Genomic DNA, 27,129 nt, shown 5'->3' on the forward strand with positions numbered 1-27,129 from the left:
GCTGTGCTTCCTCAGGATCCCCTGTTGAAAGGACAGCGCTGTGTCATCCTCGCTGACGGCTTCTACGAATGGAAGCGGCAGGAGAAAACCAAGCAGCCCTTCTTCATCTACTTCCCTCAGACTCAGAGGTCCGGTCAGGAGGAGAAAGATGACAACCTTGTCAACGCGTCCGGTTTGAATGCAGAGGCAAGCAAGAATGTTGAATTGTTGGTAAAGTTGGATGAGGAGCCCATGTTGAAGTCATGTTGTGTTGGCAGGCAGAAGAGTGGACAGGGTGGAGGCTGCTTACCATGGCGGGACTTTTTGAGTGCTGGACACCTCCAGCTGGCGGGGAGCCTCTCTACACGTACAGCGTCATCACTGTCAACGCTTCGCCAAACCTGCAGGGCATCCATGATAGGTAAGCACGGCCACTAAAGCGTACATAAAGACAATCAGGCTGTCTTTGTCCCGACCTTCTCCCTTCAGACCAAAGACAGCAAAAGCCCAATTATGAGGTGTGTTAAGAGTGAATTTGTCCTGATAATTGGCTCCAAAACGGGTCAAGACCGACAATTGTAAATATTAAACATATTAAATATTCACAATCAAAACTCCTAGTCCATTTCCACACCAACACGGATACTTAAAAAAAAAAAGCATATTTGCCTAAAAACGATCTCCATCTACTAGAGGTGCACAATAAAATTGGTTCAAATACGAATCGCTCTATAAAAGACTTTTTTTTTTTTTTTTTGACAAAAAAGGGCATTTTTAAAACTGAGTGGGGCCGTCAAGGATCTTAAGTCGTTTTCTATTTAAAACTGTCAATGCTCGATTGAAATCAATGTTGTTGTGAATTATTGACCTATATAAAGCTCCAACTACTTCACATCAAATATTCCACTTTTGAATTTTTGGGGGGAAGATATTGCAGTGTGTGTTTTTACCATAAAAGAACTTTGATCATTTTGACAAACAGGGCATAAAACATAAAAAAACTAAACAAACTTTGCATCAACGGATAGATCTGAAGTTGATCTAGAGATTTAGGCACTGAATGTAAAATAAATAATTATTATATGACTTACTTTAATGGCCGAGGCCCTTTCGGGTTCTAGGACCTGTAACGTTCATCACCTTTAGGGAATCTTCAAGGGTTAAAAATACAATATTTCCTCTTAGTGTGTTTAAAACCAGCAAACAGGTGTTGTTTACGATTGTACTTTGGAAATGACGGCGCACAACAGATAAGGACATGTCATAATTATCTGTTCAAAGCCGTCTACACGCACACGCTGAAAACAGACTTTTGAAACTCTTCACCCTGGTCAGTGTTTTCAAAAGTGTTTTTTTAAAAGTGTTGGTATGGACATGGCTTTAATGTATGTGGGGAACACTAACACCTCCCGAGTCATTGCTCCCTGAATTGTGATGTGCTGCTGAAAGTCGCCAATCAGGAAGCCAAAAAAAAAAAGCACTGCGTCTACTTTGTTGAGAACATCCATCCATCCGGTTTCTACCGCTTGTCCCTCTCGTACTTACCTCTAACTCACTAGATGATCAATGTTCATATCTTAGTGACTTTTTACAGTCCCTTTTTTTTCCTTAGTTGGGGATTTTTCTTTCAAAAATAGTCAATTCCTATATTATCTACCATAAATTGATTAACGTGGACCGTGACTTAAACAAGTTGAAAAACGTATTCGGGTTTTACCATTTAGTGGTCAATTGTACGGAATACACTACCGTTCAAAAGTTTGGGGTCACCCAAACAATTTTGTGGAATAGCCTTCACTTCTAAGAACAATAATAGACTGTCGAGTTTCAGATGAAAGTTCTCTTTTTCTGGCCATTTTGAGCGTTTAATTGACCCCACAAATGTGATGCTCCAGAAACTCAATCTGCTCAAAGGAAGGTCAGTTTTGTAGCTTTTGTAACGAGCTAAACTGTTTTCAGATGTGTGAACATGATTGCACAAGGGTTTTCTAATCATCAATTAGCCTTCTGAGCCAATGAGCAAACACATTGTACCATTAGAACACTGGAGTGATAGTTGCTGGAAATGGGCCTCTATACACCTATGTAGATATTGCACCAAAAACCAGACATTTGCAGCTAGAATAGTCATTTACCACATTTGCAATGTATAGAGCAGGAGTCACCAACACGGTGCCCACGGGCACCAGGTCGCCTGTAAGGACCAGATGAGTCGCCCGCGGGCCTGTTCTAAAAAAAAAAAAAAAAAAAATTTTTTTTTTTTTTTAAATTAAATCTACATAGAAAAAACACAAGATACACTTTCAATCAGTGCATCAACCCAAACAACCTCCCCCTAGCACACTCATCCACACCCACTCACACAAAAGGGGTTATTTATTTCTGCTACCAATATTCTGGTTCCCACAACATAGACAACACATCTGCAAGGGACACAGTCCCTGAAGCACACATGATTGTATAGGCTGCTGGTCCACTAACATTTTCATTAATTACTATTTTTTATGTAATTATTTTTATATTGTTTTACTTTCTTTTTTATCCAAGAAAATGTTTTTTATTTATTTATCTTATTTTATTTTATTTTTAAAAAAAGGGCCTTATCTTCAACAGACCAGGTTGTAAATGAAATTAGATTTGTTTAAAGGGTTTTTTAAACTAGGCCCAGTCCAGATAATGTCCAAGTCGGACTCAGCAACACACACATTCATTCATGTACACAGGAAAAAATTAGGGAACACAACAGATTGCATATAATTTATAAACAAAATTACATTTTCAAAATAAGCATTTATGTACAGTCCAGATTATGTCCAGGTCACTCAAATTAGGGAACACAACAACAGATATCATATAATCTATAAACATAATTATACTTTCAAAATAAGCCTTTGAGGACCTCTCATCTTTTTTTTAATGTTTTTTAGTTTAGTTTAGTTTAGTCTTTATTTGAAGGGACAATGTACAGAAACATTAAGCTCAAAGACAGATATGTTCTGTACCAGATTATAGCTAAATAGCTCATTTCCATCTGCAGTCCCTGGCTACCTAAATTAAAGGGATACAAAAAAAAAAACCATGCAATAAAATTATGACAATAAAAACATACACAAGTATTAAGAAAAAAGTCATAAAATGCCCTTTCATGGACACATACTTAATATACAATACAACCACACCTCATTTACATCATCACACAAAGACAATACATGCTTTTGTTCACATCTGTCATCATTTGTAAAAACAACCATGATTTTAACACACACACCTCACAATTTACAATAAAAATGCTCTCATGGATAAATATAATACACATTAGGTTGATGTGTCAAACATAATGCCCATTTTAGTGACCGTGTGAGCAGCTTTGATTGCTCCAAAGCCACTTTTTAACTTCAATTGTGAATGAAGAGTAATCTGTTAGACTTTTCAAGTTTGTTGTGAGGTCGTTCCATTCCTTTATGGCTTTATATGAAAAGGCTGATTGTGCAAAAGAGGTTTTACATCTGGGTATGCTACACTGCCCCCTGGTGGAGGCTCGTGTGTTTCTAGTTGTCACAGCAGATGTAAACTGGACAAAGTGCTTAAGTGGCACTGGTGCAGTGTTATTTAAGATTCAATGGGCCATTCGTATTGATGCTAATCTTTGAATGTTAGCTAAATTTAACAATCTATATTTTTGGAGAACTAAACAATGATGGTGGTGTTGTGGTTTTCGGTCAAGGATTTTGAGGGATTGTTTGTGCAAAGTTTCCAATGGCCTCAGTGTCATTTTGCTTGCCTGCGACCAACATGTTATACAATAATAAAAACGAGACATAATCATCGCATTAAAATAAGTTTGAGCTGCCTCCAGTGTTAATGAATTCCTGATACATTTGAACGTTTTTATGTTGTATTTAAGACTCTGGCACATCTGTTTGATATGTTTTTTAAAGCCAAGTGTTGGCTCCAAAATGACACCCAGGTAACGATATTCACTAACATTTTGTATTATTTCCTTATTAACCGTTATATTTGGAAAGGATGACATTTTATATTTGTTTACAAAATACATTGTTGCAGTTTTCTTAATGTTTAATGTAAGACAAGAGTCATGTAGCCATCTTGCCACCTTCTCCATCATTATCGTTTTCAACCATGTAACTTTCTAAAGTTAGAAAATACTGAATAAATGTTTTAAAGAAAGTAATACTAAGTGAATATCTGTTTTTGGCCTTAAAAATAAACATTTTACCGAGTACTATAATTAAATTGACTAAATCATGATTGTCAATGAACTCTCCTAAAATAACAGAAACCACATTTGTGTACCACTCAATGTTTAAAGGCCTACTGAAATGAATTTTTTTTATTTAAACGGGGATAGCAGATCTATTCTATGTGTCATACTTGATCATTTCGCGATATTGCCATATTTTTGCTGAAAGGATTTAGTATAGAACAACGACGATAAAGATTGCAACTTTTGGTATCTGATAAAAAAAAGGCTTGCACCTACCGGAAGTAGCGTGACGTAGTCAGTTGAACATATACGCAAAGTTCCCTATTGTTTACAATGATGGCCGCATGAAGTGAGAGAGATTCGGACCGAGAAAGCGACAATTTCCCCATTAATTTGAGCGAGGATGAAAGATTTGTGGATGAGTAAAGTGCGAGGGAAGGACTAGTGGGGAGTTGAAGCTATTCAGATAGGGAAGATGCTGTGAGAGCCGGGGGTGACCTGATATTCAGCTGGGAATGACTACAACAGTAAATAAACACAAGACATATATATACTCTATTAGCCACAACACAACCAGGCTTATATTTAATATGCCACAAATTAATCCTGCATAAAAACACCTGCGTGTTTGTTATGCTAGCTCCTAGCTCCTCTGCTAGCTCCTAGCTCCATAGAACACGCCAATACAATTCAAACACCTGATCAACACACACAATCACTCAGCCCAAAAGACCGTTTACCTAACCCAAGGTTCATAAAGCTTATATATTTTTAAAAAGTTACGTACGTGACGCGCACGTACGGTACGGTACGTGTTATGCTAGCTCCTAGCTCCTCTGCTAGCTCCTAGCTCCATAGAACACGCCAATACAATTCAAACACATGATCAACACACACAATCACTCAGCCCAAAAGACCGTTCACCTAACCCAAGGTTCATAAAGCTTATATATTTTTAAAAAGTTACGTACATACGCAAAAAAAAGCCAAAGCTGCATACTCACAGTAGCACGTCTGCGTCTTTGTCATCCAAATCAAAGTAATCCTGGTAAGAGTCTGTGTTGTCCCAGTTCTCTACAGGCGTCTGTGTATCCAAATCAAAAGTCCTCCTGGTTAGAGTCTCTGTTATCCGAGTTCTTCCATCTTGACTGCATCTTTCGGGAATGTAAACAAAGAAGCGCCGGCTGTGTACTGTTGTGGCTGACTACGTTCGAAAAATACGTCCATTTCGCACCGACAACTTTCTTCTTTGCTTGCTCGGCTTCCTTCTCCATAATGCAATGAACATGATTGAAACAGATTCACGAACACAGATGTCCAGAATACTGTGGAATTATGAAATGAAAACAGAGCTTTTTCGTATCGGCTTCAATGTGGAAGGCATACCCGTGTTCGCCGGGCTACGTCACACGCATACGTCATCCTCAGAGGCGTTTCGAACCGGAAGTTTAGCGGCAAATTTAAAATGTCACTTTATAAGTTAACCCGGCCGTATTGGCATGTGTTATAATGTTAAGATTTCATCATTGATATATAAACTATCAGACTGCGTGGTCGGTAGTAGTGGGTTTCAGTAGGCCTTTAAATACATCTTTGGAACAATTGATGCTTTTAAAGACAGACACATAGCTTCAAGGTTGAGAAGTTTCAGGCCCCCATATTCATACTCTTTGTACAAAACCTTTCTTTTAATCTTTTCTGGTTTGCCGTTCCAGACAAAATCGAAGACCCTCCGCTCATAAATCTTAAAAAAGTTTTGTGATGGAGCTGGTAATGACAAAAACAAATAAATAAATTGAGGAATATTTAACGAGTTGGCAATAGACATTCTACCATACAAGGTTAGGGATTTCCCTTTCCATAATTGCATAATTTTGTCCAGCTTTCTTAGTCGATTATCATAATTTACTGAGCCTAGATCTTCCAGATTTTCTGGGACAACAACACCAAGTATGTTAACTGGTCCATCTGTCCACAAAACAGGCACTTTGCATTCCATTCGAAAGGACGTTCCCTTTAGATTTCCGATCCTTAACATTTTACATTTATCATAATTAAGCTTCAGGCCAGATTGCTGTGAAAATATGTCCAAAAGATTAAGAAGATTCCGCAAACAATGAGGAAAAATCTTATCTTTGTGAATCAGCCTTTTCTGACATGAACTTCATCAAGAACAAACACAGAACACGCCTCACTGATACACATCTGCAAGACTCACTCAGAGTTGCAGTGTCAAGTTACACACCAGAGTACAACACACTAGTTAACAGCATGCAATGCCAGGCTTCCCACTAACTGACAAAGAAACAGATAACAGATTTGGTGTCCAGTTCAAAGTGTGACATGATTTAAAAATTGGAGAGTTTACTTTTGTATTTTACATGAGTTATTATTTGTACAAACATGGTGCAAAGTAATTCATGATTTGTTAAAAAATGTTAGTGGCTAGCTAGTTAAAATGGGATATTGTGATTTCACAAGACTGTCTTAGAAGTGATCATTTGAAAATGTTCAATTTGAAAAATGTGCACTTAGAGAAAATATAAAAATAAAGTGTTGCATATTGATATTTATCTGTTTCTATATATATTTATTGTGAGAAATCATTAAGATGATCAGTGTTTCCACAAAGATAAATATCATTAATTATTAATAATAACAGAGTTAAAGGTAAATTGAGCAAATTGGCTACTTCTGGCAATTTATTTAAGTGTGTATCTAACTGGTAGCCCTTCGCATTAATCAGTACCCAAGAAGTAGCCCTTGGTTTCAAAAAGGTTGGTGACCCCTGGTATAGAGTGTATTTCTTTAAAGTTAAGACTAGTTTAAAGTTATCTTCGTTGAAAAGTACAGTGCTTTTCCTTTAAAAATAAGGACATTTCAATGTGACCCCAAACTTTTGAACGGTAGTGTATGTACTGTACTGTGCAATCTACTAATAAAAGTCTCAATCAATCAATCTGTTTTAACGCTCGTTGCTATGGTGGTTGGTTGTTATGCTTTTTTTTAAAATTTTGTTCGGTCACTGGGTGATACTGTAAATGTTGGTATCGATCAGATAGAAGTAAATACATTGCCCAAACTGATACCGACACGTTTTGACTTGAAACGGCATGATCATTGAATGATTTTGTTAATTTGCCTCTAGTTAGTTGATTATGAGAACGCAGGAGAAATATGTTTTGCAAATAAAAATATTTTTTATAACTAATACAACAATTTTAAATAATGTAATATTCTATAAATAATACATTTTCAGTTATACTTAATAAAAAAAGTAAAAGTCAATATTGCAAAATTAAAAAACTGACAATGTAACAAAAATATACATTTTTAAATGTATACAAAAACCACTAAATGTTTGTGAAAAAGAACACATTTGCACTGACAGACTAGAATCGCATGAACTCTGAGGAAAATCAAGTAATTTTCTGGGCAAATAAAAAATACAAATAATGGTCACTATTGCAAAATTAAAAAAGGAGCGATATAACAAAAATATATATTTTTTAAATGTATACAAACACCACTAAAATATTTGTGAAAAATAACACTGTTGCACTGACAGAGTAGAATCGGATGAACTCTGTGAGGAAAATCAAGTAATTTTCTGGGCATGTAAAAGAGAAAGGACAACAAAAGTATTGATCCCTCCATGCTTGGTATTGGTATACCCACTTTGGTATCAATACTATCTACATACAATATATTTACATGATACGCCCATCCCTTTAGTTCATGAAATATTTCAGTTTTGGAGGACTCGAGTCTGGCTCCGTGGTGGGACAGAATGCTCAATGTCACACGTGTGCTGTGCTGATATCATCACACAAAAAGAGAAAAAATGCTAAATGCCTTATTTGTTGTCTGTAGATTTGTGTGTGCGCTAGCCTTTACGTTGCGGAACTAAAAGCGGGTGTCGTCTGAATAGGATGCCGGCCATCTTGGCGGGAGAGGATGAAGTGAGGAGATGGCTTGACTTCGGGGAGGTGAAGTCTCTAGAAGCCCTGAAACTGCTCCAGCCTGAAAATATTTTGACCTATCATCCTGTTTCATCATTCGTCAATAACTCGCGCAACAACTCACCCGAGTGCCTCCAACCCGTGGACCTCAACCAGAAAAAGGTAACCGATGTGGCGCTTGAACACTGGTACTGTATTTAAAAACCTGTTGTACGGTTAACAAATCATTCCCATAAGAAATAATCAGCTGTTCCTGGTAACAATAATTATTGCATGAGTGTAAAAGGAAGTTAACCATTGATAAGATGTAAATGTTTTAATATATAACATTTTTGATAGGAATAAAAGTACCAAATTTTTTGGACTATAAGTTGCTCCGGAGCATAAGTCGCACCGGCCGAAAATGCATAATAAAGAAGGAAAAAAACACAAGTCGCACTGGAGTATAAGTCGCATTTTTGGGGGAAATTTATTTGATAAAACCCAACACCAAGAATAGACATTTGAAAGGCAATTCAAAATAAATAAAAAATAGTGAACAACAGGCTGAATAAGTGTACGTTATATGAGGCATAAATAACCAACTGAGAACGTGCCTGGTATGTTAACGTAACATATTATGGTAAGAGTCATTCAAATAACTATAACATATAGAACATGCTATACGTTTACCAAACAATCTGTCACTCCTAATCGCTAAATCCCATGAAATCTTATACGTCCAGTTTCTTACGTGAATGAGCTACATAATATTATTTGATATTTTACGGTAATGTGTTAATAATTTCACACATAAGTCGCTCCTAAGTATAAGTCGCACCACCGGCCAAACTATGAAAAAAACTGCGACTTATAGTCCGAAAAATAGGGTAGTTATCTATGGTGCAAAATTGAAAAAAGACAAAATAATCTTCTTTAACTGGGAAGAAGTGACTACAAATATTTTGTAAAGTGTTTTTCGCTTACTTCCTGTGTTATATTGGTCTTATTTCTTACTTGACTTCTTTTCTTGTGAAACCCTGTTGACACAGTCTGCAAAATACTTTAAAGAAAACATACATACAGATTTGTTCCTAATATAGTCTCATTAACCCTCTAGGGACGTTTGGGTTTTAATTGTCTTCACAAGGACATAAAAGTATTTTCAGTTTTTGAATGGTGTAAAAACATTTTATTCCATATTTTTAATGTTTTTGAACCCTTTGATCAGATAATGTCACAGGTTTAAATTAGTGCAATAACTCATGGTACACAAATTGACAAGTCAAAAGGACTTTAAAGGGTTAAAATGAACAATCATTGTTTTTGTTTAAGGCTGAAGTAGAAACTACAAATAAATATGAATCCAATTCATGCCCTTTGAAATATAAAATACTTTAATGTCCCGTTTGGCTTTGGGGTATTGTGGAATAACTGCCAGTAATTGGACATTAATATTTCAATATTTCATGGGGCAACACAACACAAATTATGGCTACAAATATGCAACAAATTACCAAAAGGACAAAACAGTCAGCCTCCGTACCTTGTGGGGTTATTAAGTGCATGCACATCTTATGTGATTGAAATAATTTACCTTTTTAAAGTCAGCTGGCCATGTCCTCCCTGCAGGAGCCCAAGCAGACAGCCAGCAGCAAGATGATGAAGAACTGGCTGGCAGGTGGATCTTCAAAGAGGAAGGAGTCGGATGCTGGTGGCGTTGAGGAAGACGGAGTAAAGGAGACACAGGCGGGAGCACTTCAGCAGTGGCTGCAGGGGCCTAACAAGAAAGCAAAAACCCAGTAGAGCACGACTGCTTCATCTTTCAATTCTGGTTTATGTTCATTCTTGTATACATACCGCATTCAGCTTCAAATAGAATTTCAGAGATAACCGCTTGTTGAATTTTGAGGATTTATTACCCTATTACTTGAAAGGCAAAGACATTTTTGAAACATTGCTGCTATGCATTTATCATATTAATACCATGATGAATGCCTCTACTTCCACCACCTCATTCCAAGTTGCAGTCTGTTAGCGATTGTTTCTAATCTACAATGCATTTCAGTTTGAACAGAATTCAAGCAGACAAACACCTGATTGGTTAAAAGAAATGACAAGCACTTATAGTTGGCCAATCACAAGCAACTGGCAGTAAGACGTGGAGATTTACATCATATTTGTCTTCCCCCAACACATGATTGCAATTGTACAGTCAATAAAAAAAACAGCTTTGCTAATAATACGCTTATGAATGATATTTGTACTTTTCTTTTCAGGACTGTCAGGTAAAAGAGACAAGCTTGTTTGAATTTAGTTCATTCCCCAATGTTGATTACAGGAGGAACACAAAAACAGCTTGAGTTTGACCTTGCACTAACCTGAGCCTCAATGGGTTTTCCCAGGTTATTTCAAAAGGTGCAAAAAAAGAACAACCTACACACTTGAAGAATTGTACTTGTCTTCATTGTCATCATGGTGTACCAATTAGCAACAAATCAATAGGCAGCATATTCACTGGAATTCACACAATCCAGTCCACCAAACTTGAACAAGTATTTGCTTTATCAAGGTCTGCACCAGGTGGAGAGTGAAACAAAGCCACAACACAGATGTCTGAGCGGTGTTTCCTCTATTCAAGCGGTAGTCGGCATGTGAAAGTAAATATCACCACCACAGAACAACAAAAAAAAGGAATTGAAGTAATTTAAATAAGTATGTATGAGGACATTGTTTTGTTGTTGATTGATATCAGAGTAAAAGAACTGATTGTGAAAGCAGCAATATTCATGGAACTGAAAACCCACCATTGTCACTGAAACATAACGAGGAAAAGACTGGAAAGGAAGAAACGTACAAATGTTTGTCGAAGGTGTTCTTTGGGCTAAGAAGCTCATACTTGATAGAAAATGTGTTTCCTCGACGGGAGGAGGGTGCAGCATGTTGGTTGTGTTGTACTTTATGAGTGGGATGCTGCTTGTATGTTGGGCTTTAGGGGTCAACACAGTGGGGGTATCTAGACAAGGCATGATGAGGGTGATGACGACCCTCGCTGGAGATCTTCAGCAGCTGCAGGGCTCTGCTGAAGGCTTGGCTCGCTCGTTCCTGTCCAGCTTGATCGGCTCTGGGAACTCGTACATCTCCACTTCGGTCTCCTGGGAGGAAAAAGTGGGCGACATTCAGTACAGGCAAAAAGTTTGGACACATCTCATTTCAATGCGTTTTCTTTATTTTCATGACTATTTACATTGTAGATTGTCACTTAAGGCATCAAAACTAGGACACATGTGACGTGAAAACCATTTCAGGTTGAAGCTCATCGAGAGAATGCCAAGAGTGAAAGAACTCCGGCTTATTAGGGATTCCCAGAGCCCTAAAAAAGTCTGCGGGCTATAGAGCATTTTCTATTGGGGCTCCAGTACTCTGGAATGCCCTGCTGGTAACAGTTAGAGATGATACCTCAGTAGAAGCATTTAAGTCCCATCTTAAAACTCATATGTATACTCTAGCCTTTAAAAATAGACCCCCTTTTTAGACCAGTTGATCTGCTGTTTCTTTTCTTTTCTGCTCTGCCCCCCTTTCCATTGTGGAGGGGGGGGGGGGGGACAGGCCATGGATGAAGTGCTGGCTGTCCAGAGTCAGGACCCGGGGTGGACCGCTCACCTGTGCATCTGTTGGGGACATCTCTGCGCTGCTGACCCGTCTCCGCTCGGGATGGTCTCCTGCTGGCCCCACTATGGACTGGACTCTCACTATTATGTTAGCTCCACTATAGACTGGACTCTCACTATTATGTTAGATCCACTATGGACTGGACTCTCACTATTATGTTAGATCCACTATGGACTGGACTTTCACTATTATGTTAGATCCACTATGGACTGGACTCTCACTATTATGTTAGATCCACTATGGACTGGACTCTCACTATTATGTTAGATCCACTATGGACTGGACTTTCACTATTATGTTAGATGCACTATGGACTGGACTTTCACTATTATGTTAGATCCACTATGGACTGGACTCTCACTATTATGTTAGATCCACTATGGACTGGACTTCCACAATATTATGCTAGATCCACTCGACGTCCATTGCATCCGGTCTCCCATAGAGGGGAAGGGTCACCCACATATGCGTTCCTCTCCAAGGTTTCTCATAGTCATTCTCATTGACATCCCACTGGGTTGTGAGTTTTTCCTTGCCCTTATGTGGGATCTGAACCGAGGATGTCGTTGTGGCTTGTGCAGCCCTTTGAGACATTTGTGATTTAGGGCTATGTAAATAAACATTGATTGATTGAAGAGTGTGCAAAACAGTAATCAGAGCAAAGGGTGGATATTTTGAAGAAACTAGAATAAAAAACATGTTTTCAGTTATTTCACCTTTTTTTGTTAATAAGTACATAACTCCACATGTGTTCATTCATAGTTTTGATGCCTTCAGTTACAATCTACAATGTAAATAGTCATGAAAATTAAAGAAAACACATTGAATGAGAAGGTGTGTTCAAACTTTAGGCCTGTACTGTAAGTTTGTCCCTATGACCACAGAGCAGACCGAGGTACCTGTTTGAGGGCATTGCGTGCAATGGTCTGGAAGGCCTGCTCCACATTGATGGCCTCCTTGGCGCTGGTTTCAAAATAGGGGATGTTGTTCTTGCTCTGACACCACGCCTGTGCCCTCTTGGTTGTAACCTGAACGTACAACAGAGGAGCCGCTTTAATATTTGGGGCTCAGATAATAATTCCTTACGGAGAAGGAAAAGTCAAAGTTAGCACTCTTGACACCTGTCTGTTCTCCAAGTCGATCTTGTTGCCCAGCACCACAAAGGGGAAGTTCTCTGGATCTCGAGGGCTGGCCTGGATCAAGAACTCGTCCCTCCAGCTGTCGAGAGTCTTAAAGGTGTTGGGGGCGGTCACGTCAAAGACCAGAACGCAACAGTCGGCGCCACGGTAGAACGCCACACCTAAAGACTGGAACCTCTCTTGACCTGCTGTGTCCCAAATCTAACAAACGAGAACAAAAATGAATACGATCAACTGAAGATCTAACTAGAGTAAGGATGAAGAAGTGTAAGATGAAAAGTACATTCATAGAATTCAAAATCGGCTTTAGAAATGTTGACAATGAACCAACCTCCTTAAAGATATGATTCATCAACAATCAATTGATTACTTATATGAAATCAATACATCTTTATCGCCATCACTTTTACATGATCAGACTGTCAGTTTTTTGCTTTTTATGACACTTGTTCCAAAGGATTACAGCGGAACCTCAATTCATGAACGCCTCTCTTTGCGTCCTTTTCAGGTTGACTTTGCGTGCCAACTAGAGATGTCCGATAATGGCTTTTTAGCCGATATCTGATATTGTCCAACTCTTAATTACCGATTCCGATATCAACCGATACCGATATACAGTCCTGGAATTAACACATTATTATGCCTAATTTTGTTGTGATGCCCCGCTGGATGCATTAAACAATGTAACAAGGTTTTCCAAAATAAATCCACTCAAGTTATGGAAAAAATGCCAACATGGCACTGCCATATTTATTATTGAAGTCACAAAGTGCATTATTTTTTTTAACATGCCTCGAAACAGCAGCTTGGAATTTGGGACATGCTCACCCTGAGAGAGCATGAGGAGGTTGAGGTGGGCGGGGTTGAGTTGGGGGGGAGGTAGCGGGGGGTGTATATTGTAGTGTCCCGGAAGAGTTAGTGCTGCAAGGGGTTCTGGGTATTTGTTCTGTTGTGTTTATGTTGTGCTACGGTGCGGATGTTCTCCCGAAATGTGTTTGTCATTCTTGTTTGGTGTGGGTTCACAGTGTGGCGCATATTTGTAACAGTGTTAAAGTTGTTTATACGGACACCCTCAGTGTGACCTGTATGGCTGTTGACCAAGTATGCCTTGCATTCACTTGTGTGTGTGAAAAGACGTACATATTATGTGATTGGGCCGGCATGCAAAGGCAGTGCCTTTAAGGTTTGTTGGCGCTCTGTACTTCTCCCTACGTCAGTGTACCACTCCGTACAGCGGCATTTTAAAAAGTCATGAATTTTGCTTTTTGAAACCGATACTGATCATTTCCGATATTACATTTTAAAGCATTTATCGGCCGATAATATCGGCAGTCCGATATGATCGGACATCTCTAGTGCCAACCATGTCTCGGCATACAAACGCTTAATTCTGCATGCTGCTGGAAGCCCTATGGGGGCTGCCAATTTGATGACATCACTTCCTGTACACGCAGGCACAGCCATTTTGAAGAGGCGGGGCCCTCTACTTCACATCCTGTTTACATCCTGTACACACCTGCGCGGTCATTTTGAAGAGTTTGGACGACTTGTTGCACTCCTGATGAGTTTATTTCCACAATTGTCATGCTTTGCGCCTGTCTTGGAGATCACTTTGTGTGGTCAGAAACACTTTAAATGTGTCCAAATTCTTACAGCCTTGCTGCGTAGCTTCGGGTTGCTAGACAACCACTGAGTTAGCGTTTTAACTAATCAAATCAAATCAACTTTATTTATAAAGCACATTTAAAATTTACCACAGGGGTAGCCAAAGTGCTGTACAATGGGCAGGTTAAAGGATAATGGTTAGTTAGCTAGTTAGCCTCTGGATAATCGAGGATTATCAGTGAAGGAGGCTTCATCTCACAGCAAGTCTTTAATTGTGATTAGACAGAAAAAGATGCCACAGTGGGCCTATATTACAGCGAAAGAGAAGGCACTACCGGGACACAAGCCAATGAAGGATCACCTCACACTGCTAGTTTTGCTAACGCCAGCGATGTCTATATGAAGCCACTGATTGTTCATCACACTGAAACTCCCAGAGTGTTCAACAATGCCACAAATATTTGCAGACGCAAAGTAAAATTATTTGCCTTTTGGTTTTGGAGCGCACTAACAGCACGGTATGTTTGCGTGTTGACATTTGTGACCCGCGCTGGCAAAATGAGTCGGAATGCGCACAGGCTAATTTTGAGCTACAGGCAAATAAGTGAAAAAAATGTATCTTGGTTGAAATTGAGATTTTCACAAAAATGAGTCCATAAAGCCACAATCTAGCGATCCCAATCATCGAAATAGCAAGAAAACATCTTAAATCACCTTTATTTGAAGGTTTTGTACGAGGTATGTCTTCAGAAATTAGTCCTTTTTGTTAAAATTCCTTGAGAAAATCAAGTGTTTTCAATGCTCACTCGCGGCAATAAGGGGGAATCCCCCTAGCCATATTTGGTATCATTGTGAAGCCAAGTTTACCTACTTTCTAAAAATGTGCATGGAATTCCCGATGACGCCATTCTGAACCAATAGAATTCGAGTTTTTAAACCTGTCCCGACGTAAACAAATCCGGCTTGTTGCTAAGCGGTCGCTGTGAGGTGTACCCTCATTGGTTGAATCACCCCGCGCGGTGCATTGTGGTATCATGGCAGCGCCCTGATGAAAAACAACACAGTAATTCGAGCGGAATATTATGTGAAAAAAGGTGATTTTCGAACATTTAATTATTATTTTTGTGGATAAGTTAGACTGTTTTACATTCCGTAATGGATTTAGAAGGTGAAGAGGGTACACAGGCGGTTGCAAGTGCGCTAAGTTCACTGCAGTCGGCGAATCTTCTTAGTGCTGCTGGTCAGGAATATTACGGACAGCTGACCAGCTGACAAACTGACCAGTGAACAAAAAAACTGTGACATAACAGTGTTGAAATTTTTGTACATAACCGTTTTCAATAGAGTTGAATATATATTTTTCCTTTAGACATGGGATTTGACTTTAATTGTACCAATTTTGGTGTTGCTAAAGGACTTTTAAGGTATGGTTGCTATGGAGTTTTGTTTTGGAACATTCTGTTCTGGAACAGTAAACTTTAAGCTGTTTTTTCTCAAAACGGACCCTCAAACTTGGTCGACTTCAATCGGATATAACTCGGTCATTTTCTGTCCGATTCCAACAAACCATATATAATTTTGAAGGTCTTTAGATGGAGAATGTGTAAATAACAACAATTCAGTTTTTAAAATTTCCTCATTGTGATTCATTTTGCCAGCACAGGTCACATTTAAGCTTGCTGTGATGTTGTGTTTGGACAAAAAATATTGTTCGGCCGTTACCCCCCTTATTATTTTGGTTTGAGAAATATATGTACATATGTATATACATACACTGTATATTTATATATTATCCATCCATCCATTTTCTACCGCTTATTCCCTTCGGGGTCGCGGGGGGTGCTGGAGCCTATCTCAGCTACAATCGGGCGGAAGGCGGAGTACACCCTGGACAAGTCGCCACCTCATCTTATATATTATAGTGTCTTCAAAATGTGTTTTTTTTTCCTTTTTCCAAAATATAGACTTTTGTCAAGGCTAGACCCAATTATTTATAAATAATAAATGATAAATGGGTTATACTTGTATAGCGCTTTTCTACCTTCAAGGTACTCAAAGCGCTTTGACAGTATTTCCACATTTACCCATTCACACACACATTCACACACTGATGGCGGGAGCTGCCATGCAAGGCGCTAACCAGCAGCCATCAGAGGCAAAGGGTGAAGTGTCTTGCCCAAGGACACAACGGACGTGACTAGGAAGGTAGAAGGTGGGAATTGAACCCCAGTAACCAGCAACACTCCGATTGCTGGTACAGTCACTCTACCAACTTCGCCACGCCGTTATGTTTACATTGTTTCTTATGGGGAACTTTACTTCACTTTACCAACTTCTCAGGTGGGGAACCATGTTCAAGAACCAATTGAGTTTTCAAATCGAGGTTCCCCTGCACTTACATTCAAAGCAGCCTCCCGTTTAGGTCAGTTATTCATTTATTGACAATTCTACAGTGGTTAATATCTCATGTGTGTAACCATACTTGCCAACCTTGAGACCTCCGAATTCGTGAGATGGGGAGAAGGGGGGGGTTTGAGATGGTAGCGGGGGATGGGGGTGTATATCGTAGCGTCCCGGAAGAGTTAGTGCTGCAAGGGATTCTGGGTATTTGTTCTGTTGTGTTTATGTTGTGTTACGGTGCGGATGTTCTCCCGAAATGTGTTTGTCATTCTTGTTTGGTGTGGGTTCACAGTGTGGCGCATATTTGTAACAGTGTTAAAGTTGTTTATACGGTCACCGTCAGTGTGACCTGTATGGCTGTTGATCAAGTATGCCTTGCAGTCACTCGTGTGTGTAAAAACCGCATATATTATGTGACTGGGTCGGCACGCCGTTTGAATGGAGGAAAAGCGAACGTGACGACAGGTTGTAGAGGACGCTAAAGACAGTGTCTTTAAGGCCCGCCCCCAATATTGTTGTCTGGGTGGAAATCGGGAGAAATTCGGGAGAATGGTTGCCCCGGGAGATTTTCGGGAGGGGCACTGAAATTTGGGAGTCTCCCGGGAAAATCGGGAGGGTTGGCAAGTATGCGTGTAACTAGTCAACTTTTTTTAATGCGATGTGAGCGTCGCAGCTGCAACAAAAATCACTTTTACTCTAGTGTTTTTACTTTATAGAATATTCACACTCACACAAGTACCCTCCCTCCTTGGCCTGCACTTACACTGAGCATTCCTGCAATTTTAAAGACTTTCTGGATTTTGTACAGTCCTGTGTGCAAGGTTGCGGCTGTTATAAATGACTTTCAAAAGGAGCAATCTTATTTATAAAAATGACCATGTTTTGTCATGCACACGAATGTTGTTGCAGTTGAATATTCGAGTGTGATGTGGGTTTGACTTTTTGATGATTTTCAGTCTTTGTATTCTATTTGCATTGTGAATGGTGTCGGATATATTGAAAAACCCGCGAGGAACGTTCATAATACATTTATTTTTTGACTCAGCTAGGCTGTGCATGCATATAATCATACTGTGCCATGGCCCACCTCTTCCAGTCATGCCAGAGGAGGGGAAGCATACCGTGCTTGTATGCACGATGCATCTGGAAAGTATTTACAGTGCTTCATTTTTTTCCACATTTTAATATGTTGCAGCTTTATTACAAAATGGAATAATTTCATTTGTATGCTCAAATTCTACACACAATACTCCATAATGACTACTTCGTGTTTTAATTGAATACATTTGCAAACATTTCCAGTGTAGTGTAGATGGAACCGCATTACAACAGAAAGTAAGCGGCTATTAACAAGTAGACTGATAAGAGTTACAGAGAGGATAATATAAGTGTTGGCGTGTCAGCATTGTTGCGTCAGCACACAACACTTTAGTGGAGGGCGGATTGATCCATAAATTGGTGGTGTTAGTACCAAGTGTAGTGTCAGTATATGATTGATACTAAAGTATCTGATTGATATTTTAATTTTCTTAAACTTTTTGTTGTTGTTTTTGTTAGTGTTAACAAAGGACTTTGAGGGCAAAAACCAAAGGATTTACCGCATTTTTCACACGATAAGCCGTTAACTTTTTCGCACGCCTTGAACCCTGTCTTCAACAAATACTTTTCATAGAACACTGACAGAGACACTGAAAAGTTGAGTTATTGCTTGTGCTATAGCGCCATCTTTTGGACTATTATGCTCACTGCAGATGTTTTACAATACAACTAAAACAATTCTTACTAAAACCGTCCCATGTGTGATGTCTGTAAGAGTGCTGTCGTGCATTTTCGTACATGCTATCATAATGTAATCACACTAGCATTGTTAGCGTTAGCAAATATGCTAACACATTCACAAGTGTCTATGTTAGTATTATTAACTTACAATGGCATTCTTTTTGTATTGTTTCAGTTTCGTAAATTTAATCGAAACATCACCGTGGATGTATTGAGTCTGTTTAGCTGATTGGAGCGCTAGCTTCCACAGCCAGCGGGCCCAAGATGATGACTTCCGTTTTATTTGATCAGCCGTTTTACCACCGTTTGGAAACAATTAAAGTATGTAAATAAACATTTACAGAATCTTTTGCACAAATATATATCTATCTATAGCTTGTAGCAGTGTTTTTCAACCTTTTCTGAGCCAAGGCACATTTATTTTTTTCATTGAAAAAATCCAGAGGCACACCACGAGCAGAAAACATTAAAAAATTTAACTCAGCAGCCGATATTGACATATGAATTCAAACCGTAACCAAGCATGCATCACTATTGCTCTTGTCTCAAAGTAGGTGTACTGTCATGACCTGTCACATCACGCGGTGACTTATTTGGAGTTTTTTGCTGTTTTCCTGTGTGCAGTGTTTTAGTTCTTGTCTTGCGCTCCTATTTTGTTGTTGATTGTCATGGCATGTACGGATGTACTTTGTGGACTGCAAGTCTTTGCTGTCGTCCAGCATTCTGTTTTTGTTTACTTTGCAGCCAGTTCAGTTTCAGCTTCGTTTTGCATACCCATCCCTAAGCTTCAATACCTTTTCTTAACGGCACTTGCCTTTTGTTTATTTTTGGTTTAAGCATTAGATACCTTTTTACCTGCACATTGCCTCCCGCTGTCGTCTGCATATTGTGATCACGACAAACCATGTTCCCGACATTTACAAAGCAATTAGCTACCTGATGCCACTTACAGTATTACACGGTTACTCTGCCGATCTCTAGACAGCACCGACACTCAACAACGGCACATTTGCGGATTATAATTACTGGTTTGCAAAAAATATTTTTAATCCAAGTAGGTGAAATTACATAATCTCCCACGGCACACCAGACAATATCACACTGGCTTATAGTACGGTGCGGCTAATATCTGTAAACATATTATTTCCTCTAAAATTTGGTGGGTGCGGCTTAAATACCAGCCCGGAAAATACGGTAAATGAGTAATAGATGGTAGTTTTGCGTTTGTTTAGTTTCTGTGTACTATTGACTTGTATTGAATTGAATTGTATGGAAAAAAGACAATAAAAACAAGTTAAGATATTGTTGATATTATTAAACTGTCAACTGCACTCATCATAAATACATTTAAAAATGTACAGTTAATACTTGTGATCGATATTGGTACCGGCTGATCTCACTAATGTGGGCTCGGTATTAGAACGGGCAGCATAAACCCCTGATCAGAACATTACTAAAATTCATTAATGTTTGTTCTGAAAAACAGAACATGATGTTAAAGGTACTACCTCAACAAGTGCTATATATTCCTTTTTTTTGAGTATGTACTCATGAAACACTATTAATATACACTATACATAAATATTTAATTGTGATTAAATCAAAATTATCCACAGCAACCCTGCAAATATTCAGTTTAAAAAAGTGTTTAGACAGCCGTATTCTTAATACCTGCATTGTGACCAGTCTGTCGTCCACCATGACTTCTTTCGTCAAAAAATCTGCACCTATCGTGGCTTTGTACTGGTTACTAAACTTCTTATTCACATACTGGTTCATCAACGAGGTCTTCCCCACGCTAGACAGAAAGGACAAGGACACAGAAGTGTGATGGTGAGAGCAGATCAAGAAGCTGTAGTGGAAGCAAGCCACTTGCAGCTCACTTACCCAGAGTCTCCAAGGATGATTACTTTAAGGAGTACTTTCTTCCTTGATGTCATCGTGTCTCTGCTGGAAGTATAAAGAAAACACAGAGGGGTGAGATAATCACTGAAAACACAGTGCCTGCAGATGATGTGTTTAAGGTGAGCCCACCGATCTTACAGAAGCAGAACTGATACACAGATACGACCAGAAAAAACATGCATCGTCATTAGGATAAAGTGTCTTAAAATGCAGACGATGAGTATTACCGTTTGAAATTGTAACTGTAAAACCTTGACTGACTACTACACTTTAAAAAAAACTCAATCAGGGTTTCCCCAAGACTGCCAAAATACCCGGAGAGGTGGAGGCGTGGTTAGGGGCGTAATCACTATGACATCATTGTATAATTTGCTATGATGAAAAAGGCTCAATAAATGTATATATACATTGAAAAACAAATCACTATTAAATTAGTATTAACATATATTTTATATTATATCGTACAACGTACTTTTCCGGGGAAGAACGGAGACGAAAGTGTTTGTACTGAGAGTAAAACATGTTGGAATTAGGCCGGATATTATCATAAGATCGGCAATAAAAGTTAAAAATGGTGTAAGACTTTGTTTGACTTTTTCTGGAGGCTATTGATTAATTGATTGAAATTTTTATTAGTAGATTGCACAGTACAGTACATATTCCGTACAATTGACCACTAAATGGTAACACCCAAATAAGTTTTTCAACTTGTTTAAGTCGGGGTCTACGTAAATCAATTCATGGTATATTCATGGCTATAATACAGTGTATTACTTTAATTGGTTTTCACGTAAAAAAGTATATATTTTCAAGCTGTGGCAGCTATGATTTTGCCGTGGCATTGCACCACGTTTAGTTACATTAAGGGGAAACCTTGTCAGTTATATCCTCATTCACTAAAGCAGCAGCTAGCATGCTAATTTCTGTCCAGATTAAACGCTAACATGAATACAAGACACATTAACATTTAAAAAATAAAACTTCCTTCAAAGATTTCAGTGTGTGTATATAACATTTGGAGCACATTCAACAATACCGTAATACATTTTGGTCACAATACCCGCAATATGACATTTTCATGTCGTTACATCTCTAATTGTTATCGATGTACTACAAATCAAGAATGGTGAGGCACAATGGAAGAAACTATTCATTCACACTAAGGTGTATTGTTTAACTAAGAGTTGTTATTTTTGTGATTGTTTTGAAAAACGTTGCAAGCACAGATTTCAAGACATTCACAATGATGAAAATCTCTTCCAAACTGTTGTACAAGCTGAACCTCCATAGTTGAATGATCCTAAAGCAAGGGGTGTCCAAAGTCCGTCTTTCTTTCTTTATTAGCCTGCGGTTTAGTCTTAAAATAAAATTACACACGGCACACATCGGAGCGTTATAAAATAGGATCACGGCCAACATGTAAACAAAACAATTTAAAAGTCGTCATTCAAGATTTTACACAAAAGCCTTCATTATGTTCTTTTAGCTGCTATGGCACTCCTTTTTTTCCTGACAGTGAGAAACCATTATTTTTGTTGACTAGCTATTTAGCTTCCTGTGTAAGTAGTAAATAAAAAATGGTAGATGAAGTGACATCCAGATCGTTGTTGGAGATGGAACTAATCAATGAGGTATTTGATTTTTTCCTGCACTTTTGCAGGAGGGAAAAACAGTACAGGGAAATTATGTGTTAAAAAACAACGCAATGTTTGATTTTTCCCCCCGAAAGTGTTCAAGCAAGCTCTACTGAATGGTTTGGAGGGGGAGGTGTGAGCCATGATGCTATGACATGATGAATGAAGCCTCATTACTGATAACTTTTAATTTCATCACCTTGAAAACAAAGCTGAGCTATTTTCCTTTAAATACATCCAACTGATTAGCTATCTTGACCTACATTGGATTGGTTTTAGAGAGATGGGTTAACGAAAGGTGAAGAATATCATAATTAAAGTGGTGGCTGCATCATTCAGTGGAAGACATTTAGACACTCCTGATTCATGGCGAATATATTCACGAAAAACACAACCAAAGTTGCACAAGGTATGTATGTGACACAAGAGAGCAGCATATTATGATAATATTTTGCTGTAATAACTTATAATTAGTTCCTAAACAAATAGAAAGACACCCACACAGTGTTTGTTTTACTTGTTCTTTGGTTTGTGTGGTGTTTCACCATCCACACAAAAACAGAACAGTTTGAATTTGATTGTTTCAATTATACAAGATTCTTATGTAAAACAGGGTTTTGTTCTCCTTTGGACAACAAAGGCTTGTAGTCAACTCTGGAGGTTCTCACTGAATTCAAAGCTATTAAAAAAGGAATAGGATACAAAAAAAAACAACCACAGTCACAAGACAGCATAAATAATGAAAGCGTTGCTCGTGTTAATCATTACATGCCCATATTGTTCTGAGAACAGATGAGTATATGCCTACCAGGGCTGCAAGAACTATACAGTTAAATCAATCATTTGATTAGAAAAAAGCTTTGTTTTATACTGCGTTGCTTCGATTAATCGTTTAATAAATGTAATATTTTTTTTTTATATATAATCCCGATCACACGGAAAGCCCAGAATTTTAAATGTGCAGACAAAGTATTTGCAGCACCCTTGTAATAGAGCGCAGTGGTGGGTAGAAAGTGACGTTTTATCATTTTATTTAAAAAAATGCATGCATGTTAAAAGTGGAGTTTCAATGTTGATGATATGCATTCATTACAAGAAAAGAATGAAGGTTACTGCAAGCAGAAAAATCTTAACTACTTTTCCTAAAGTACGCATTCAGGCAATCGACATCAAGTTTTTAATTAATGTGATGAGGCGGAGTTTTTTCCCTCTGCCATCACCGGCATTTGAGTGACAGACATGTTCGCCAATCAGAATTGTTGAGCCTCGAATTTCTTCGTCACTCGTTTCACTCTCTACAGCAGGGGTGGGCAATTAATTTTTTATCGGGGGCCGCATGAGCAACCCGAGCACTGCTGGAGGGCCACATCGACAATATTTCAATTAAATTTTGCTCAATATTATTTTTGCTATATACCGTAAGATTAATAATAATAATTAATAATAATAATACTTTCATTTAACCTAACTTAACTTTATACCAAAAGCACTGCTTTGGAAATCATTTGTACCCCTTGCAGAGATCACATTTAGTTCCCCTTAAACATCCTCATGTTGCACAATGAAATGTAAGCATAGGATGAAGTGTGCATTCCTGTAACTTTCTCTAGTAACAGCATTCCATGATTAATATAAATAAATTAACATTAATAATAAATGACAGCAAAATAAGCACACGTATGACTGAGGAGTCATAGTGTAACTTTGTGTGGTGTTTGAGTTGTCCGACTTTTTGTGTGGCCATAAACGCACCCGTGGTTTAGTGGTATGCGTGTTGGTGACAGATGACAAGTTGGTTTTGGCCTGGTTTGTACGGCAGAAAATGACTAGTTTTTCGAGATATAAGTTTTTTACTCATGTTTTTGGTGTGGTTATGGCCGAATGAAAACAGTTTTGCTCAATAAAGTGATCGATATAATTCCTGTCCTCGAAGCATCTCGATAGACGTTACAATAATTGAACGGTGTTCAATTGAACGATGTTGACGAACACCGTTGTTGTCACTGTCACTCAAAGTTGCATCGCAAAATTACACAGAATAAATGTGTTTATTTTGTTTAGAATTGAGATGGGTTTGATTTGGTGCGCGGCATATATTTGCTGTGCGCAGAGGACGCTTGAGCAGTGCGCAATTGCGCAGGCGCGCACCTTAGAGGGAACGTTGCTTGGCAGTCCATGTCTTGTTGAAAACACGCCATTCCTCATCAACTTTTCTCTTTTTAGCGTCTCATCACTTGTCGCTGTGCACCTTCACTCACTCACAGGTTACACACGGACATATGCCCATAAATAACACTTTTCAAAATAAAAGCAGCACAGTTGTATTGCGCACACGACATAGATGTTTTTTCAACGCATACGTCCACACGGAAGTAATACAAATAACCCTTTTCAAAACAAAAGCAGCACCGTTGTATTTCACACTCGACAGATACTTTTTTAAATTAATTTTGTAATTTATGATTGGCCTCACGTGGGACAGGGACGCACAAAGGGCCGGATGTGGCCCGCGGGCCGCAGAATGCCCAGGTCTGCTCTACAGCGTTTAACAGTAAAATTAACCGAACAGAGTGAGCCCTTTTTTCACTCATCGACAATCTTCGTCTCGGAAGGCGGAGCGCGGGCGCCAGCTTGTACACACCGAGGAAGCACAGGCCAAGAGCCTCGCCAGTAAGAAGTTCTGCTAAGTAACAAAATTTAGGAGGAAGGAAATATGATTACAAAGCCAAATGTCCCGTTGTGGGAATATTTCAGCTTCAAATTGGATGGGCAATATACGCCCATCAACAGACGAACAAGTGAGAATGCTGTGACCACAGAAATTAGTCAATTTTATTTTTATTTATTTATTTAGGATAACAAATGTATTTACCCTCCAATTACGGTCAAATGGTAAACAATTCTACAGTAATGAGAAATAAATGTTTATTTTTATGTTTATTATATTTATCATGATTACATTACATTATAAACACTGTATAGTTTTGTATCACTTCAATGTGTGTGATGTAGACAAAAGCTTGGAGAAGTGGTGTCCCGATACCAAAATGTATTTCGATACTCTTCGGTACTTTGATACTTTTCTAAATAAAGGGGACCACAAAAAAAATGGCATTATTGGCTTTATTTTAACAAAAAATCTTACGGTACATTAAACGTATGTTGCTTATTGCAATTCTGTCCTTAAATAAAATAGTGAACATACTAGACAAGTTGTCTTTTAGTAGGTGTTTTTTTACCCTTCGCGTTCATATTTCGCCGTGTTTGTTGCATTTGGCTTGATTGTAAAATATGCCGATTGAGAGGGGGTGTGACGTTCATGTGTTCTCAATATTCAGGGTTTTATCGTTCATACAAAAATTTTAAATTCCATTCCGTTTTTAAGGCGATCTGTCATAACATTTTTAGCATTCAATCAGACTTTATTGTGAGGTTTTGTATTAGTTTTCCTAAAAAATAGATATACCGGCCCCCAAACACATTTTTTTCTCTAAATTTGGCCCCCCGAGTCAAAATAATTGCCCAGGCCTGGTCTAGAACATGTTTTCCTTTATTCATTATTGATGCGTTTCTTGTGTTGTATATTTTTTGACATGAGATTTCCAGTTCAATTTTCCTCCCTGAGCTAAAATGAGTTCTACATCCCTGATCCAGGTCATTGTAATCTCAAAGCATTCAATCTATCGCAATTGGACTGTTTTGGTTACATAAATTGAATCGCAATCGCAATTTTGGGTAGAAAAATTGCAATATTTTTTCCCCCTTAAAATCCTGCAGGCCTATCATTTAAGCATTCCTAACTTTAGCTGAGTGTGCAATGTGACAGTCACACAGCTGGAGAGACCAGAGTCCACAACTCTTACCTGATTGAGTCATCCGACCAGTTGTTCAGTTTGGCAATCTGCTTTTGGAAAAGACAGTCCTAGTGTTTTGCTTCCTCTTACACCATCTGACGTTATTATTGGCAAATGATGCCTACCGAGAGGTTGTAAACGAAGCAAAGAGTGCTGCTAATCTGCACCCCATGACAATGTGTCAGGGACGGATCACATGCTTGGAAAACACACGGCTAATGGAAGCATGACTTGGCAAGCAGCGTTAGTTAGCACAGCCGCTTCAACGTTCAATGGGGACTTGTTTAATTAACTAAAATCACAAATGGTTGTGTCCTGTTAATACATCCATTTTTTTTACCGCTTGTCCCTTTCTACATACAATAATGCCCCGTCATTCTTCCCCTGCCATGAAGATACTCGTTAGCAAACCTGATAGGACGTACCTCAAAAATGTTTATCACAGACACAAATTTAAATAAATCATTTTTTTATTAATTATTGGAGGCATGAGTTTTAGTAGCTATTACGTATTAGTAAAATTCATCCAGTCATCGATTCAGCTACGCTTTAACGCTCAGAGAGAATGTGACACGATTGGGATAAACAACAAAAATAAACGTAAAAGACTAAAAATCTTACCTGTGAGACGATACCTTTGTAAAAAAAAAAAAAAAAATGGAAAGTGAATTTTCTTGGAGGGCTAGCTAGCTAGGTTCAGCTAAAAGAGCTAGCAGTTCCCTTTAAATGTCATTCGTCGCGAAACTAGCGGTTTGGAGCCTCGACGTCTTCCAAATACACGACCACAAGAGCGACTTTCCTCGTCAAAACACACCGCCGTCAATGCCAATGTCTATTTATCGCTCGGTGTGCCGGCGCGGCGTGATGCAACCGTGTCTTGTTGTCGTTGACGTTGGCTTTCCCCCCTCCCGTCAAGCTAACATGCTAACGCGCTAGCCTCGCCAGCTAACACTTCCTCCAAAACAAGCTCGGAGGCAATGACGTCACACGCTGGCT

General features: G+C 38.7%; 2 protein-coding genes across 4 annotated transcripts in view; one reads left to right on the top strand and one right to left on the bottom strand.

Moving 5' to 3' along the window:
• Window positions 1-10,395, top strand: part of hmces (5-hydroxymethylcytosine binding, ES cell specific) — a 13,966-nt gene extending 3,571 nt beyond the window's left edge. For 2 of the 3 annotated variants that reach the window (XM_062044870.1, XM_062044862.1), the window contains 4 exons: window positions 16-186; window positions 258-400; window positions 8,136-8,328; window positions 9,778-10,394. In XM_062044870.1, coding sequence (XP_061900854.1) covers window positions 16-186; window positions 258-400; window positions 8,136-8,328; window positions 9,778-9,951 — 681 coding nt within the window. In that variant the 3' untranslated portion in view covers window positions 9,952-10,394. Of the gene's footprint in view, window positions 1-15; window positions 187-257; window positions 401-8,135; window positions 8,329-9,777 lie in introns of all 3 variants that reach the window. The other variant, XM_062044878.1, reaches the window with a different exon arrangement.
• On the bottom strand, window positions 10,043-27,129 carry LOC133648618 (ras-related protein rab7-like). Its single transcript, XM_062044892.1, has 6 exons — window positions 26,755-27,129; window positions 20,628-20,690; window positions 20,412-20,538; window positions 12,939-13,157; window positions 12,717-12,845; window positions 10,043-11,300 (listed from the first exon to the last, which is right to left on the bottom strand). Exons 2-6 carry the CDS (start codon window positions 20,678-20,680, stop codon window positions 11,208-11,210), a joined length of 621 nt encoding a protein of 206 aa, XP_061900876.1. The 5' UTR covers window positions 20,681-20,690; window positions 26,755-27,129; the 3' UTR covers window positions 10,043-11,207.

The sequence above is a fragment of the Entelurus aequoreus genome, linkage group LG01 (genome assembly GCF_033978785.1).
Source record: "Entelurus aequoreus isolate RoL-2023_Sb linkage group LG01, RoL_Eaeq_v1.1, whole genome shotgun sequence".
Classification (NCBI taxonomy): Eukaryota; Metazoa; Chordata; class Actinopteri; order Syngnathiformes; family Syngnathidae; genus Entelurus; species Entelurus aequoreus.

What these genes read in the sequence shown, in the direction of transcription:
- LOC133648618 (XM_062044892.1), bottom strand. Translation starts at nt 20,680, where the DNA reads ATGACATCAAGGAAGAAAGTACTCCTTAAAGTAATCATCCTTGGAGAC. An exon ending in ATCATCCTTGGAGACTCTGG is followed by an intron (nt 20,539 to 20,627) that starts GTAAGTGAGCTG and finishes CTTTCTGTCTAG; the next exon opens with CGTGGGGAAGACCTCGTTGA. An exon ending in ACAGACTGGTCACAATGCAG is followed by an intron (nt 13,158 to 20,411) that starts GTATTAAGAATA and finishes CTCGTTTGTTAG; the next exon opens with ATTTGGGACACAGCAGGTCA.